This window comes from Leiobunum rupestre, chromosome 8, assembly GCF_980474605.1.
Source record: "Leiobunum rupestre chromosome 8, qqLeiRupe1.1.hap1, whole genome shotgun sequence".
NCBI lineage: Eukaryota > Metazoa > Arthropoda > Arachnida > Opiliones > Sclerosomatidae > Leiobunum > Leiobunum rupestre.
Genome location: NC_143391.1, coordinates 39,488,060 through 39,505,874, shown reverse-complemented (window position 1 = coordinate 39,505,874; position 17,815 = coordinate 39,488,060). Strand labels below are relative to the sequence as shown.

The 17,815-nt window shown below is 34.9% G+C and overlaps 1 protein-coding gene across 5 annotated transcripts in view; it reads right to left on the bottom strand.

Moving 5' to 3' along the window:
• The window catches only part of Dys (Dystrophin), a 168,895-nt gene that overhangs the window by 31,188 nt on the left and 119,892 nt on the right, over window positions 1-17,815 (bottom strand). For all 5 annotated transcript variants that reach the window (XM_090156585.1, XM_090156586.1, XM_090156588.1 and 2 more), the window contains 2 exons: window positions 10,193-10,347; window positions 7,251-7,440 (listed from right to left, as the gene is read on the bottom strand). In XM_090156585.1, the coding sequence (XP_090012711.1) occupies window positions 7,251-7,440; window positions 10,193-10,347 (345 nt within the window). The remainder of the gene's footprint in view (window positions 1-7,250; window positions 7,441-10,192; window positions 10,348-17,815) is intronic.

Here is a 17,815-nt window from a genome sequence, read left to right as displayed (position 1 = left end):
CTGCACGACGTTGTGTAAAAAATTCAATGAAAAATACTTTAATTATCACAGATGGCGTTAATGGGAAGGAAAAGTAATCATGGATCACTTATTCTATAAAAGGACTAAATATCGTACGACCAGGGCTAACCACAACGCGGTTCAATATTTTGTTTCTTTATTTTTGATAATAATAATGTTTCGTTCCCTCTCCCCTACGCTACAGATTCCAACCCTCACCTCATAAAAATAACTGGTTCTTACCATCTTGTTTTACTGTTTATGTTAATGTTGCCTTTTTCGATAGTAATAATTAATTAATTCAAACTCTCAATATCTCCATCGACTAGAAATGTCACCCCCGAATAGCTAAAATGTATCCCACTTTGATAAAAATGTAAATAGAATGAACATTAACTTCAATTTATATAACTTTTGAACGGCACATAACTTTTAAATAAGTTACTTTTAGTTGTTATGTGACAAAAGAACTAAAAGTAACTTACAGAGGTCATAGCACATAGTAAACCCTTGCCATATAATGTAAAATTAAGTTAATTAATTAAGGGGTACTCTCTAGATAAATTATAAACCAAATCCTTGCCTTCCACAAGGCTAAAAATTAATCCGTCGCCACGATGTGTCTTTGTGGTCCGCACAATTCCCAACATTCGTAGACTTGCTGGCACGGAAGCATAAAAGCCCCGAAATCACGAGATTTACCGGGACAGTTCTCAGCTTACCGCGATCCCATGGATACATTGTTGATCGCGCCCCCCCCCCCCCCTCTATGCAATTTTTGGCTGGCCTATTTACAATTAAAAGTTGCCTGAAATGGTTAAATTTCAGTTGTTTTCAATCTAAATCTCAATTGTAATCCTTTTGTAGAATAGTTGAACGCCTTTTCTCCTTCTCGCGCTTGGGGCCAGACAAAAACGTCACCGGGGTTTGATTCGATTGCGTCGGGTGTTCAACTATCAGTTACTTTCAAAGTCCTTTTATAGAATAAGTGATCCATGATTACTTTTCTTTCCCACAAACGCCATCTATGGTAATTTCAGTACTTTTCATTGATTTTTTTACATTACGTCGTGCAGGTCAAAATTCGAAATATAAAAATATATTGGTAGAAATATTTTTTTTCACAAAGCGAACAGGTCAAAATTAGAAATATAAAATAAAATTCCCAAAAAAATTTGTTTTTTCTTTTTTCACGAAAATATTTTTTTCACGAAACTTTTTTTCACGAAAATTATTTTTCATACCAAAATATTTTTTTGCATACCAAAATATTTTTTTTACATACCAAAGTATTTTTTTTGCATACCAAAGTATTTTTTTTTGCATACCAAAATATTTTTTTTGCATACCAAAATATTTTTTTGCATACCAAAATGTTTTTTTGCATACCAAAATATTTTTTTAACAGGAACGCAAATATTTCTCCCACTACTTTTTGATCGCCGGTTTTTATGCTGAGTTCAGAGATTTTAAAGTAAAAGTCTCGCGTTGATTGCCGGTTTTTATGCTGAGTTCAGAGATTTTAAAGTAAAAGTCTCGCGTTGATTGCCGGTTTTTATGCTGATTTCAGAGATTTTAAAGTAAAAGTCTCGCGTTGATTGCCGGTTTTTATGCTGAGTTCAGAGATTTTAAAGTAAAAGTCTCGCGTTGATTGCCGGTTTTTATGCTGAGTTCAGAGATTTTAAAGTAAAAGTCTCGCGTTGATTGCCGGTTTTTATGCTGATTTCAGAGATTTTAAAGTAAAAGTTGCGAGTTGATTGCCGGTTTATATGCTGAGTTAAGAGATTTTAAAGTATACGCATCGCGTTGATTGCCGGTTTTTATGCTGAGTTCAGAGATTTTAAAGTAAAAGTTGCGCGTTGATTGCCGGTTTATATGCTGAGTTCAGAGATTTTAAAAGTAGAAGTTTCGCATTAATTTACAGATTTTTATAGCGATTCCTCGCTTTTTACCTCTCCGAGGGGACAAAGTCCCCTAGAAGGGGTTATACAACCACCGTGTCTGTCTGTCTGTCAGGCCTGCGAACGCGTTCGCATTTTCGGGGCAAAGGTTAATCATTGCGTACGCAGTTTCTCGAAATCTGCGTTCGCAATTGCTTGGAATTAGGGAACGAAGTCGAAAGATTGGCAAAACCACCGTGTGACGGTGAGCGTTAACGGATAAATTTGCGGTGGGAGTTTTAACTCAGTTTGATTGGATATTTTTTTGTAATGTTTATGTGTTGAGTGGGAATGTTGAGTTTATGTTATGACGGTTGTGTTTGTTGTGATTGTGTTTTTTCCCAAACTTCTTCTTATTCTTGACTTTTGGGACGGATCGAGTGCTGAGTGTTATGGCAACCTCTCAACATCCAATGGCAGGGTTTCCACCAATTGTTCACGATATTCGTCTTAGTGTCAATTTGCGATCGTATCGAGCGGGATTTGAACCCAAAACCTCCTGTATGACAGGCAGACGTTCTGCCACAGAACCACCGATACTTAGTACGCTTCTTCGGAAATTAGACTTTCAGATTTATCGGAAGTGTATATTACTAATTAAAAGATAATTAAATTTCGGTGTTTATTTATATAGAACGAAATTTCGTGTTCGATTTAAATTTTTGCATCGAAGATATTTTAATGTAGCGTTCCATTTGTTATTCTGGCTCTGAAGCCTTATCGATTGGGTTGTTATTATATATTTTTCTATTAATTATTTTTGATCTGCTCTGGTCTGATTGATTGGGCAATACCACCAAAAACAATTTATATCAAGTTTTAAAACTGCAAAAACGTGCGATACGCAATATTTACAAAGCCGATTGGCGACACCCCACTAAAGAATTATACTATAAAAGTAAACTGCTAAACATCGATCAAATGTATAGGTATTCCTGTATATTATTTATTTTTAAAAACATTAAGAATAACTGTATCAATTTATTCCCTTTAAACAATATTATAACCAAAACAAGAATTATATATTTTTTAAAACTCCCTCAATGTCACACGGAAAAGAAAATCTTGTCGGTTTTTTATTTTGGTGTAAAGCAGTTCAACCAATTGTACGAGTTAATTAAAGACATTTCGTCGGTCGCATTATTAAAAAACAAACTAAGAAAACACATACTCGAGAGCGACAATGCCTGTTCTAGCTAAATCTAACTTCATTTCTTTATTTAATATCATATTATAGTGTAACGGATTATTGTTGTTAGTGATTTGTTGGTTCTTTCTAATGAAAAATATAACATCTAATGTTATTTTTTTTTTCCTGTTTTTGTGCAAAAATATCTTTTTAAAAAGTTTACAAATCAGTATTATATTTCTTTATTATAAATTTTGTTTTTGTGTTTTGTTGAAATTTTTTTTTTATCTAAATTATACATTCCAAAATATTTTTCGCTACAAATGTATTCTATTTTACTAAAGTGTTAAATTGTACAAAAAAAAATTTAAAAAAACTATACAAAAAGGGCTATAAGTCACTGTTGACTTGGCCCTTGCAACTCTTAAATGTAAAATCAAATGATAAACAATAAACGAACTTGAACTTGAACTTGAACTTATATATTTTTCTATTGGTCGTTTTGGCTCCAATGTTTGGTCGATTGGGTTTCTGTATTTTAATTTTTTGATTGTGTTGAGCTTTTGGGCGGTATTGTTAGCTTTTAATTAGCATTTTTTCGTGTGAAGTGGTTTAAAGCAGGTTTTTTGTGTTGTTATTTCGTAAGCGAGAAAAATACAAATACCCTCTGTAGATATTTCTTTCATTAAAATTTGCTTCGTATTACATTTAACTGATAAACTTGTTCTGTAAATAGGGTTAAATTCAATTGTGCGTTGTTCTAGTTCGTCTAACTCACTGTTGTAACTACTTAATTTAGAATTTTGAATAAATTAAACTCGGTTGTTTCATCTAAATTATTTTAATTATAATTAAATTATATACCGTGCGGGATTGAACCGGGATTACGTTTTTAGTAAATAACTCTGAATTGCGGCGATATCTTTAAGGGTTATCTCGAGAGATTAATACCACTAGGGACAATTCTTCCGAGGAGAGGTATATTTTGGCTTGGCAACTTGTTAAAGTATGAGTTTCACGTTGTTTCCCGGTTTTCAGTGATACTTGATATTTTAAAGAATGATTTTATCGTTGATGTCATGGCGATTTTGGGGTTTTACAAGTATGTGTTTCCAATTTTATTTTGGAAATGTTAGAACTAATTTTCTATTTTCGCCCAATTTTTGTAATTTCAAAATTTATTTCAAATTGTTTTATCTATGAAGTGTTCTGGACTTTGACTCCTCGGTCTTATTGCTAATAGTTGCTTTTAAAACTTCTTCCTATCAGTTCGAAAACGGCTTACTTACTGACTTTATATTTTCGTTTAAACATTTTGCTTTATTGCAGTTCGGTGTAAGTGTTTTGAAACCCGGACAATAATTTCTTTAAGTAGGTGGCAGTTTTTGACACGATTAAAAAAACAACGTTAAATATTGAAACGTTAAATTTTAAATTTTCTACAAATTCGTTTAGGGTTTAGCTTTTTTATCTCTTTTTGTAATGGATTAATCTACTAATTCGCTAATTTTATCATCCTTTAAATATTGAAAAACATGTTATAGAATAGGACCCCTGGACTAAATTCAACTAAATCTCGAAAAATCATGACAAATTAATTAAGATTATAGATACATATTTCGAAAAAATTACGATTAATAAGTTGATCTAAGACTTAACATTTCCATAACCATAACCATAAGCCTACCATAAAGTCCCCATAAGCAAAGGTCTAGGCCAAATTTTTGATGATCACATACCCGTTACTAAGAGGTAGGTATTCAAAATCTGCACCTGCATTATGATCTCAACTAGGTATTTCCCCAGATGAATTTCGCGCGTTGCATAGTGAATGCGCAGAAGGTGTGCGGGAACCAGTGCTTCCACTTTGAGGGATTTTATCCATTTTTAGGGATTTTCCGACCTAAAAGGGATTTTATTTTAGAAGAGAGGGAAAAAGGGAAAATTGAGGGATTTTAAGAATTTTCCCAATTTTCGCTATAAATATTTTGGTCTAGTACTTCAAATACCGCGCCTCTACCTTTATTTTGAATCCAAGAATGAAATTAACCGGGATTCGGAAGTGTGTCATAAATTTTAAAATATTTTTAAGAAAAAAATTTTCTTTACGTAAGGCCTAAAAATTATAAATCTTATTGTTTTAGTTAAAAAAATTGTGAAAGGGATAAAAAGGGATTTATTAGAACCGACAGAGGGATAATGAAATTGTCCAAGTGGCAGCACTGGCGCGAACGTTTTTGAACTAGGACCACGCGGGAGAAGGCTTATTGTTGCACTTATCGTTGCAAAATGGTTCATCAGAACCTAAAACTGGCTATTAGAAATAAGATAACTTGATTCTGAAGGTATTTATTTTTCAAATGTGAGATTTAGACGCGTTTTGCGTGGCATTTATCAACCCGAGTGTGGCTGCTCTACCAAGCCAGGAGGATGAAAGTGGACCTTCATCTTCCTAGTACTTACCAAGTAAGAGAATATTTTAGATGTAGAAATTTTTAAAAAGATGTCACTACGGCCCTATCGTCGTACGTTAATTTTCTTCTCTCAATGACAACGCCGTTACCATGGGCCCCTATGGTAGACCTTTGCTTATACACATTTTCTCAAAAGATAAATGAAAATAATCTTAGTAGATGGCATGATACCATTGGGAAAATTGTGCTTTGACGGAGGAGCTTAGTTTGGGTTGTTATTATATATTTTTCTATTAATTATTTTTGATCTGCTCTGGTCTGATTGATTGGGTTGTTATTATATATGTTTCTATTAATTATTTTTGATCTGCTCTGGTCTGATTGATTGGGTTGTTAATATATATTTTTCTATTAATTATTTTTGATCTGCTCTGGTCTGATTGATTGGGTTGTTATTATATATTTTTCTATTAATTATTTTTGATCTGCTCTGGTCTGATTGATTGGGTTGTTATTATATATTTTTCTATTAATTATTTTTGATCTGCTCTGGTCTGATTGATTGGGTTGTTATTATATATTTTTCTATTAATTATTTTTGATCTGCTCTGGTCTGATTGATTGGGTTGTTATTATATATTTTTCTATTAATTATTTTTGATCTGCTCTGGTCTGATTGATTGGGTTGTTATTATATATTTTTCTATTAATTATTTTTGATCTGCTCTGGTCTGATTGATTGGGTTGTTATTATATATTTTTCTATTAATTATTTTTGATCTGCTCTGGTCTGATTGATTGGGTTGTTATTATATATTTTTCTATTAATTATTTTTGATCTGCTCTGGTCTGATTGATTGGGTTGTTATTATATATTTTTCTATTAATTATTTTTGATCTGCTCTGGTCTGATTGATTGGGTTGTTATTATATATTTTTCTATTAATTATTTTTGATCTGCTCTGGTCTGATTGATTGGGTTGTTATTATATATTTTTCTATTAATTATTTTTGATCTGCTCTGGTCTGATTGATTGGGTTGTTATTATATATTTTTCTATTAATTATTTTTGATCTGCTCTGGTCTGATTGATTGGGTTGTTATTATATATTTTTCTATTAATTATTTTTGATCTGCTCTGGTCTGATTGATTGGGTTGTTATTATATATTTTTCTATTAATTATTTTTGATCTGCTCTGGTCTGATTGATTGGGTTGTTATTATATATTTTTCTATTAATTATTTTTGATCTGCTCTGGTCTGATTGATTGGGTTGTTATTATATATTTTTCTATTAATTATTTTTGATCTGCTCTGGTCTGATTGATTGGGTTGTTATTATATATTTTTCTATTAATTATTTTTGATCTGCTCTGGTCTGATTGATTGGGTTGTTATTATATATTTTTATGAAAACAATCCCAGTTAGCTTGTAAAATTTCAATTTCCCGCTATCTCCTACAAATTAGGCTGCACCTCAGTACTTCTATGTATTGGGGGAACGCCCATAACTATCTGAAGGGGCTACACAGTGTCGGGCGCGCCATCTATTTGCCACTTTTTCTTTAGCCAAACTCTCCTATGGTAGAATTGCTAAGTGATCGAACACTCTTTCTACAACCCTCGTAACGTAAAGCGCTCTCAGCAACTTAAATACGTTCTTGATAATGTTGGTAAATAATACGTATACGCGACGATTCTGTATCCCATACAATAACTCCCTGGTAAATCGAATAAGGTGGGATAATGAACGAACGAAACCTACTTTGAGCTGGTCTTGGCAGCCTCGACTCCTGGAGCAGTCGTCCCTGGGAGTGAACTTCTCGGCTTCGCACTCCAGCATCTCCAAAGTGGACTCGGACTCGGACAGCCAGGCCAAAAATCGGTCCAGCGCTTTGTCCAGCTGCTGCAGCGAGTTGAGGGCATTTTGCAGCGCCCGTCCTCGGTTCTGAATGCTGGAAGAAGAGCGGGGTGCGCATTCGCCATCAGTCGCCAGGGATTTTAGGAAGCAACAGTACAACATTCTATCGCTTCAAACATTCGACAACCACGCGTTCACCCCGTTAAACGTTAAAAACGAGAATCCGATTCCAGCCGATAAGGCCAATCTCGTGACAGAAATTAAAGGGGGGGGGGGCATGTTAATTTAGCAGTTATCCGCTATTAAACGAAAATTATTTCCCAGGGGTAATTACTAAAGCCGGTTCCAACGGCGGCTCAAATTTACCGTTACCCGAGTTTAAAAACATCGTAGCTTTTAGAGAAAGTCTTATTTTGAAGACTTTTCAAGAGTCGTTTTAATTTTTTAAAAGTGCTAATAAACAATTTCCAATTATTTTTTAAAATATCCCAAGAAAACCAGTTGCAATACCTAAGAACAAATGTAAATTATAAAAAAGAACCACCCAGTATGTTTGGTATATTTTCCTTAATAGTTAATTATTGTTATAATTCTGCGTATAACACTTTTTTCCTCAAAAAAATGAATTCATAGACTCGCTCGGTTTTTGCTCTTGGTCGAGTTACCATATTTAAACTGGGAAATTTAAAAACTTCGTAGCTCGAAGTTACTAATTTATCTATTTTTTACTAATAAATAATATCGTAACTTCCAAGTTACTATAAAATCAATCTACTTTTTAAATAAATATCGTAACTTCAAGTTACTGTAAAATTAATCTTCTTTATACGAACCAATAATATTGTAACTTCAAGTTACAATATAATGCATGTACTTTTTCCAAGCAATATTGTAACATTCAATTACTCGAAAATTAAGCTACTTTTTGAAACAAATAACTACATAACTATATACAGAGGTACAATATTTTTTATATTATTAAACAACAAGTGTACATAATCTTGCTGTTACTCTACAAATACCGCGAAATCTATTGTGAGTAAGAAAAAAACAGGTGCAATTATAGAACAGTTAAAATCTGTTCGAAACCAAGTTACGATCTTTTTAATTTCAGTTAACGAGATATACCTTGTATATTTAATTTAAAATCGGCGAAGTTAATATAAATTCTCTGTTAAGACTTATTTTTATATTGAAATATACGTCATCTTTATGGGTCACCCCGAAATCCGCTAATCTCGTTTGACCTTCGAATCTGGTTTGAGAACCTATACCGATAGATCGTAAACTGCCACCTGAGAGCAAAGGTACTGTAAGTCTAAAAGTCTCCGATTTCATTTATTTTTATTTCAATAAAGTAATTATAATAGAATAGAAAAAAGCTAATAATCAGCTAGGCTATTACTAAAGGCAACACCTTAGACCCAAGTCATCTAGCGACGTTTAAGGCCTTTAACGAGGTGACCGGGTTACTAATAAAGGTTACAAAAGGGCACAAAAATAATGTAGAGGATTCTTATTGTGAATTAATATTGTGATTATATAAATTGAGTCCTTCGATTTAAATCGGTTTAGTTAATGGCAAACTGATTAACTTACGCACTAGAATCTTAATTACTACTTGCCATTTACATAAGCTCAGATTCGGCATTGTTACAAAATGTTATTTTGTATATTTCCATAAATACAATAATTGGCGATTTAAATAAAATGATTTTTTAAAAAGCGTCTTTCGATTTTTTTGGAAAAGCCTCGTATCTTGAGTCGCTTGGCTTTTGCTCTCAAGTAGCGCGAACACTCTCCAAAAACCATACGGAGAATGTCATCCAAGGTAAAATATTAATTTCTCGACGGCTAAAAATATTCATATCACGGCGTTCATATTCGGCAGAAAAATCTGCTTCTATCGCTTTTACCACAAGTCTATAATAACGTTCCGTAAGTGTGTTAGTTCCCTATCTTAAAAATGTTAAATATTTATTGAAAGTTAATTATATGACAACACGATTTAGCAGGGTTCGTACAAAATATTCGGAATGAAATTCCCTGACATTTCCCGGTTTTCCCTAATCAAATGAATGGTTTATGGTAAAATCTTGAAAAATATTTATTATGTAATTTTAATACATCTTTCACTAATTTATTTGTCTGATTCTTTGGGATAATTTTAAAATTCCCTTACTTTTTTGGACCATTTTAAAATTCCTTGACTTTTCCCTGACCTTAATTTTGGAATAATTTTCAAATTCCCTCACTTTTCCCTCACCTTTTTGAATCATTTTCAAATTCCATGACTTTTCCCTGACCTTTTTGAAAGTTTTAAAATTTCCTGACTTTTCCAGGTCGTGTACGAACCCTGTTTAGGTGGTCTTGAGAGTGCGGTTTATCTGTGGTCTAAATGACTTCTAATTTCAGCCAATAGAACAAACCCTAAATGGATGTTTAAAAGTTTGACAGTGCGAATGTCTCACAAGGAACGGCCATGTTTAAAAAACAGTAGACACAAATCACGTTTTAGTCGGCAGAGGGATGGGAAGAAGTGTTTTTGCATTTTGAGGAGCACCAACGTCCAAGTTCCACACATAGCTATCAGTAAATATTTCGACTAAATGACGCCCTTACGGAACATTATTATAGACTTATGGTTCAACGTTATACGAGGTAGCGTAACTTAAGCCGGGAATAACCGTGATTTTTTTAGAGAGAGCGAGAGCGCAATGTGGTTAGTTTCATCCAGAACAGACGCCAAGTGGGGCCCACGAACGGTTTTCGATACGAGTTCTTTTTATACTCGAGAATAAGGGAGTGGATGCGGTTTGTATTCCCATTAAAAACAATCATCAAACCTTTGCGAGAGATTGTTGAACCTTTGATTGACCTGGTCGGCCAACTGTCGGATCCTGGAAGCGTCGTCGTGTGGGTTCTCAGCCGCCATCTTGTGGGCCACTCGCATCATGCTCTCCATGGCCATTCGCCACTGGTTCAATTCCGCTTGAAGAAGCTACGGGGAAAATAAAGAATTGGCTTAGTTTCTTGATAAATTGTCACACAATGTTGATACGTTTCTGAAATTATAGGCATATGCTACTCTTTATTTAATTTAATTTAGTTTTTCACTCGAAGATCTATTTGGTCCGAGTTTCGCGACTTTTTGTTCGCTCGAAGACCTATCGGTACGAGCTATTAGTAGGTTTTTAAATTTCTTCAAATTTGTTTAGGGTTTAGCTTTATTATCCCTTTTCATAATGGACTAATCTACTTATTCGCTAATTATATATGCTACTCTTAATACGGTCCTTTTACGGTCTGGTTTTTCAAATGGCCGGAGATCTCTTTTAATTTTGGCGCAACAGCCTAATAATATTAATAATAATCAGCTAGGCTAATATCCAAGGCACTACCTTAGGCCTAAGTCATCAAGCGACTTTTAAAGCCATTAAATCTGGCGGCCTAGTTTGGTTCAAATGGTTTTTAATTGGGAAAATGTTGAACTCAAAACCGAAAGCTAGTGATTGGATCGGCTCCAAGGTTAAGGATATACCTGAAGAGTCGGAGCAGAGTAGAATTATTGGCTGTAGAATAATTGTAGAAGCGAATCCGAAAAGACAAACGTTGGAAAGCGGTAACGAAACCAGGTAGTTGCCACATGTTCCCACGTGGTGAGCATGCTTTGGCCCAGAGGCACTTTTAACGAAGCGACGAGAGGAGCGTCTACCATTGGCGCTTTCACGCAAAAGGAATTGACGATCGATTGGTATAGAGAGAGAGAATTGCGGATTTTTGCGCACGACGAAGAAAACACGTGCCGCGCGCAAACACTTAGAGAGAGAGATTTCAAGCTATAATGGAAACACATTTCTACACCCGCGAAACTCAATCTTACAACAAAAAATATAACACTAATGAAATGAGCTTGGACCAGAGATGGGAATTAGTATAACCAGAAGTAAATGAACTAAAGTTATCGAAATAGCGCTCAGAATCGGAGGGCGTTTTCCTTACGATTGCACTTGGGAATTGTGGGTATAGCTATTTCAATGTATAAAAAATGGTTTCATAAAAACAAAAACGTTTTTTTTCGGCCTAGGAGCGGGCAAAATTTCAAATTCGAGGTCAAAATGTAACTTCATAAGGAAAACGCCTACAACATGGGGAGTATAGCAGTCTGATAACTTCAGTTCAGTTACTTCTGGTATAACGCGAAGGGTCTTAAAAATAAGAGTTACTGAACGCAGCCCGTTACGAAGGAACAAGAATACTTTCCGTAAATGGTTGGGCTCATGGCTACCTTTAAGATGAAACTTAGAGAAAGGCTGATGGGAAAAATATAAAGAATTTTGAGTTAAATTTTAACAGTCAATGTGAGAAAGAAGGTTCTACAGAAACATAATAGATTGCGTATGTGGATACGTAGGAGTGTGTGACTGATTGTGGGAGCATATCCTAGAATGAGTAATACTATAATTTTTAAAATTTTAAACTTTCAATAAAAATTGAGCATCACACTGACTGTAATATTTAAAAAATAGCTGTAATAATTAAAAACTGATAGTAATATTTAAAATCTGACTGTAATATTTAAAATCTGACTAATATTTAAAAATTGATAGTAATATTTAAAATCTAACTAATATTTAAAAACTTAAAAGCATATAATCGTAATTCGTAAAACAATTACCCCTTCGACTTCATAATGCCTTTTTACATTAGAAAGAGGGTGGAGGGTGGGCAAGTGTAATATTTTAATTCTATCAAAACGATGAGTAAGAAAAAATTTCTATTGAAATATTTTTGGCTAAGCGGGAATGTTTTTTGGTGCGAACAGGCCTTGAGTGAGAATAAAAAGTTTCCGAAATTCTTTGAAGTGAAGAAGAGAAGCGTGTAGCTTTTGGCCTTTTCATCTGCGCTTGCCATATACCCCGGAGGAAAGCAGAAACGCTCAAGACGCCTGGAATGCTCTCTCCCTTCGTAGAGCCATAAGTAATAATAATAAGTTCCGTAAGTATGCCTCGTTGGCCTAATTCATTTACAAACCCCAATTCGTAACATGTTATCAGATTTCCAGTCCGGTGCAGCTGGAATTATATCCTTATCAGCGGAGGTCTTCATCATTATGCCGTACGCCAGCATCCACAGACCGGACACAAACAGCCGTGGCAGCGAGATAACCCTACTACCGCGATCGCCTTTGGTCGGGATGAGTGGCTCGCGTCGAGGGTGAGACCATCGGTAGTAGGGTACTACTACCCATGCTGGATCTGTCATCTGTCCGGGCTTGTGGACGCTGGCGTTTGGCATTCTGATGAGACGACCAGTGTAGTAGGATGTTTGATCGCTTGGAGCACCGGTATATAAATTTCTGACCACATGGTCTCACCTTCAACGCGAGCCGCCCAGCCCAGCGAAAGGCGCCGCAATGGGTCGGCCACTTCGCGCACAGCCGAGGGATAGAGAGTGGATGCTCTAGCATCTCCAGCCAACACCCTACCTATATAGGTAGAGTGCACACTGCGACCCATCGTAAACCGCCAAAATTGGCACCGGATACCCGCCGCCCCACAGCGGGCTACCAATTCCACCGAGGCGGCCAGTATGCCCATGGGCCCTCTCCGTTAGCCTGAGCCGAAGCCCAGTTCCCAGCCCCTACCTGACCGAAGTCGGAGGTGGAGATAGGACCATTTGACAACGGCTAACATCTCCCAGTGCGCCACCACGAGAGCCGGACCCTTCCTCCCCGGTAAAGCCACCAGTTTTTGCACATCGTGGCCCATTAAGCAACCCACAATTCGTGGGACCCAATAATATCGAAAAAGCGCCAAGTCGTTAAGTTCTTAAAGTGTAGGCTCCTCCGCTCGCTTGGTTACCGTATGAGGCTAAGGCTTAGTAGAAATTGAAACGCTTTGAAAAATAACTCTTACGCTTAATATGTCTTAATAATCGGTTTGAATTTGAATTTGACAATCTAATTAGAAAAATAAATTCACAAAGGTTAGTAACTTTCCGCGTTACGAATTTGGATAAATCTTCTACTTATTTGTTAGTAGTGTTGTAAGTCGGAAAATTTCCCGCTCGGAAAATTTTCCGGAAAATTACCGAGGCCTTTTTTCCGGAAAATTTTCCATATTTTTCCGAAAAATATTAAAAACGTTTTCATTCCATGATTTGTCTAATATATTGTTTGCAAATTTAAATAAAGCGGCATTTTCACCTCAATTTTCCTAATCTAAAAGTAAAACTAAACCTACAGACTAGTTTAAACTGGTTGAAATGTAACACTATTAATGTTTTGTAGTATGTTTACTGATATTAGTCATTTTAAATCGATAAAAAGTTTAAAACATTAAAAACCCTTGAAAAGTAATTTATGTTTAAATTTTTTTTTCCGATTTGCGGAAAATTTTTCCGCATTTTATTTTTCCGGAAAATTAACAACCCTATTTGTTAGTGACTAAAAAAAATGGTAACAGAATTTTTTGATTTGACAAAAAACTAAAAGATCGATTTAATTTCCTTTTGATTTATTTTAATTGTTTTTTAATTTTATTGATTTGTAAACATAAAGACTTTTTCTTAATAATTTTTTTATTAATATTAAATAAAATTAATTACAAATTGTAAATTAAATTTTCTCTAAATTTCATATACTTTTAATACTATTTAAATCAGGGTCGAAGCTGCACTTGCCATGCCATAGCTATTTAGTTACTTGTAGAGGTGTGCAAATACAATTTTTTTAGAAAATAATCGAATATTCGTTTTACAGCCACGTCAAATACTAAATCAAATATTTAAAACATCGAAAAGTTTTATCAAATATTTTTAAATTTAAAAACACGGTCAGTTAACAGATCAAATACCAAATAAAGTTGTTTTACAGTTCATTTTAGATTTACTTCAAATGGTGTTCTCGGATAGTCCAAAACAAGACAAGACTTATTAACTAAAACTCAATAAAAAAACGACGTTATTCGACCAGTTTTGCAACCTGGGTCATTCCATGACAAAACGCCTGCCACAGAACACCCGACCCCTTTCGATTTTGCCCAAATTTTGTATACAGGGTTTTTTGGGCCTAGGAAAACGATTTTGACAGTTTCATAACGATCGGTTCAGCCGTTTACGAGATACAGCATACGCGTTTTTTCAAAAGTACGCCTTGACCCCCTAAATGTTTTCTACTATATCTTAAGACATAATTATCGCAAAATCACATGTAATACCTCATTTTAAAGACAATGCGCACCCTAATATGAATATTTAATCAGAGTTGTCATTTGACGTAAATGTCATTAAAATCTGGGCCTTTAAATAATTTGACCTTTGACCTTGCCCAGACACCTCAGTCGTAGGTCAACGATTTTAGCATTTTTAAAATTCCCACTATCGAATACATAATAATCACTCAAAATCTCAAAGTAATATTTGTAGTTTTCGAGATATTAATTTTTGAAATTTACCCCTCAAATTAATGAAAATGCTATTTTATACACGAAACTAGTTGACCTACTAAATAAATTAAAAATATTATTATTTTGGTAATTTTGAGTTTAGAATATCAAATACACTAATTCTTAAATTAAGTTGAGTTATTTACATATTATTTTTAGTTTTGCATGTTACCTGTAGTATAGTCTGGCGTTCAATATTATTGTAGCGTATCTTACTGCACCCTAAAATGGAAATGTGCTAGATATCTCAAGAAAACCCATATCGATTACGTTTTTAATAACGTAAAAATGTTTTAATATCTTTTTAATATATAATAGTTATAATTGAGTAGTTAAATATATTAACAGCGATAATTGAGTAGCGAAATAGAATTTATTTAACTGTATATTCTCGAACAAAGCCCTGAAATGGATCGAAATTGTTCGTTTTGGAGAGACAGTAGTAAATGTCATTTGCAAACACTTTCGAAAACAGTTGGTATCCATCTGTCCGAGGATGACAAATTAGTTCTTAGCAGCCGAACAGCTATAACTTTGTCCAAAATAAGAAACATATGTCGTCACCATGAAGAACTTTTTATGAAAAGGTATTCAACGAGTCAAAAGAAGTGTATGAATCCTTTTGGGACTCACGACGCTGAAAGAAAGAGTGGACTAAAAACTATTTCATTGGATTTGTTCAAAAAATTAAAGTTACGAGGAATTGAAGTTATCGCTGGAAATAAGTTGTGCATCCAGTGTTTTATGTCTGCTGGAAAAAAAGTAAAGGATGAACTCCAAATACAGTTGGACGTTTCAGAAGTTCACACTGCACAAGAATCACAAGAAAGCGATTCTTTTTCATTTAGTCAACCTTGTTCATCGGGAGATGCGACGCAAGACGACAAAGCTATAGCTTTAGTGGCAGTTAACGAAACTCTAATAAACTTGGGAGAATCTCCTGTTAAAAGAAGTAAGAAATATATTCAATTTGAAAGAATTTATATATGTATACATATATAAATACATATATTTTTTAACTTTTGTACAGAAGGTTTGTCATCTCGCCAAAAAACAATTCTAAGCAGGACTAAGTTAAACGCTGTGAACAATTCATTGAAACGCAAATTAGAAGAGTCAATGGAAATTTCTCTTGATGAAACAGACGATAATATGGTTACGGACGATGTTTTTAGAAAGCTCGAAGAACATCGATTATATGAGAATATTTTGAACGAACTGAGAGAGAAATTCAATAACTCCAAGACATCATACGGCGAAAAGCTTCAGATCCTGACCTTGTCACCATTTGGAATACAACGCACAATGGAGGAATTTGGAGCACCAGAATACATGGTCAAACGAAGCAGGAATCTTAAATCTAGTCAAGGAATTCTTTCGCTACCAGAGAAACAATCGAAGGGATTAATATTGACCGAAGACGTTAAATCAAAGGTCGTTGAATTTTACGAAAATGACGATAACAGTCGTATGACACCTGGACAAAAGGAGTTTGTGTCAGTTAGAAACCACGAGACAGGTCAAAAAGAACATCATCAAAAGAGGCTTGTACTGCTGAACCTGAGAGAGCTCTATAACAAATTCAAGGAAGAGCATGATTTGACGTTAGGATTTTCGTCATTTTGTTATCTACGACCACCTTGGTGTGTATTAGCAGGTTCGTCAGGTACACATTCAGTGTGTGTCTGCACCTATCACCAAAATGTCAAGCTAATGATATCAGCTCTACCGTCTCCTTGTCCTTCAAAATGTGATATCGATTTCATGGCGCTCACCGTGTGTGACACTCAAAACAGGAATTGTATGATGAGGGTGTGCAAGGACTGTCCTGGGAAAAATGGTCTACTTGAAAATGAATATTTAACGAACCTTTTAGAAGATTTTGAAAATATAAAGTTCATGCAATGGGTGACAACTGACAGCACAAAGCTCATGACCTTGAGCGAGAGTGTTGAAAACTTTTTCGACTCTTTGGCCATTAAACTACTTGAACTAACGCGTCATCATTACACATCTAAGTCGCAATCTAATTATCTTAAAAACCTCAAAAAAACTCTAAAACCTGGTGACGTAATTGTTCTCGGTGATTTTGCGGAGAACTATTCCTTCGTAATTCAAGACGAAGCACAAGGGTTCCATTGGGACAATTCTCAAGCGACAGTGCATCCCTTCGTAATCTACTTCAGGGTAGTCGAAAACGGAGAACTTAACCACTTAAATTTTTGTATTATCAGTGATACCAGAACACATACAACCAATACTGTTCACAGTTTTTTAACTTATCTAATTCCAAATATAAAAACACATGTTCCTAATGTTAGAAAGCTAATTTATTTTACGGATGGATGTGCTGGACAGTATAAAAACAAATACAACTTTTCTAATCTCTGTTGCCACAAACAAGATTTTGGTTTGGACGCTGAATGGCATTTTTTTGCCACATCTCATGGCAAGGGACCTTGTGACGGAATTGGCGGAACAGTGAAGCGTAAAACAGCAAGAGTCAGTCTTCAGCGACCAGTGACTGGACAGATTTTGACTCCAACAGATATGTTTAATTTCTGCCTATCAAACTTCGAAAATATCAAGTTCATCTATGTTAAAAACGAAGAAATTGAGCGACAAAAGGAACTTTTAAAAGAAAGGTTTTCTAAAGCCATAACAGTAAAAGGAACTCGAGGGTTTCATAAATTCGTTCCGAAATCGTTAAATGAAATCATGGTTTCTCCGTTATCTAATGACGATTCGCTAACCACAGTTAAGGTTTCGACTTTAGAATTGTCAGATACTCGAAATCAAGAGGCTGAAAACTTTAAAGTGGGAAATTTGGTAGCCAGCGTCTACAAAGGCCAACTTTACGTTGGATTAATTGAGGAAGTATCAGAAGAGTTTGGAGACTTCTTTGTAAACTTTTTGCGTCCCCCTGGTATTTCGGACAAATACACATGGCCCAGAAGGATCGATAGCAGTTGGGTGTCAAGTGAAAATGTTCTATGTGCAATTGAAATTCTTGTAGGTTTA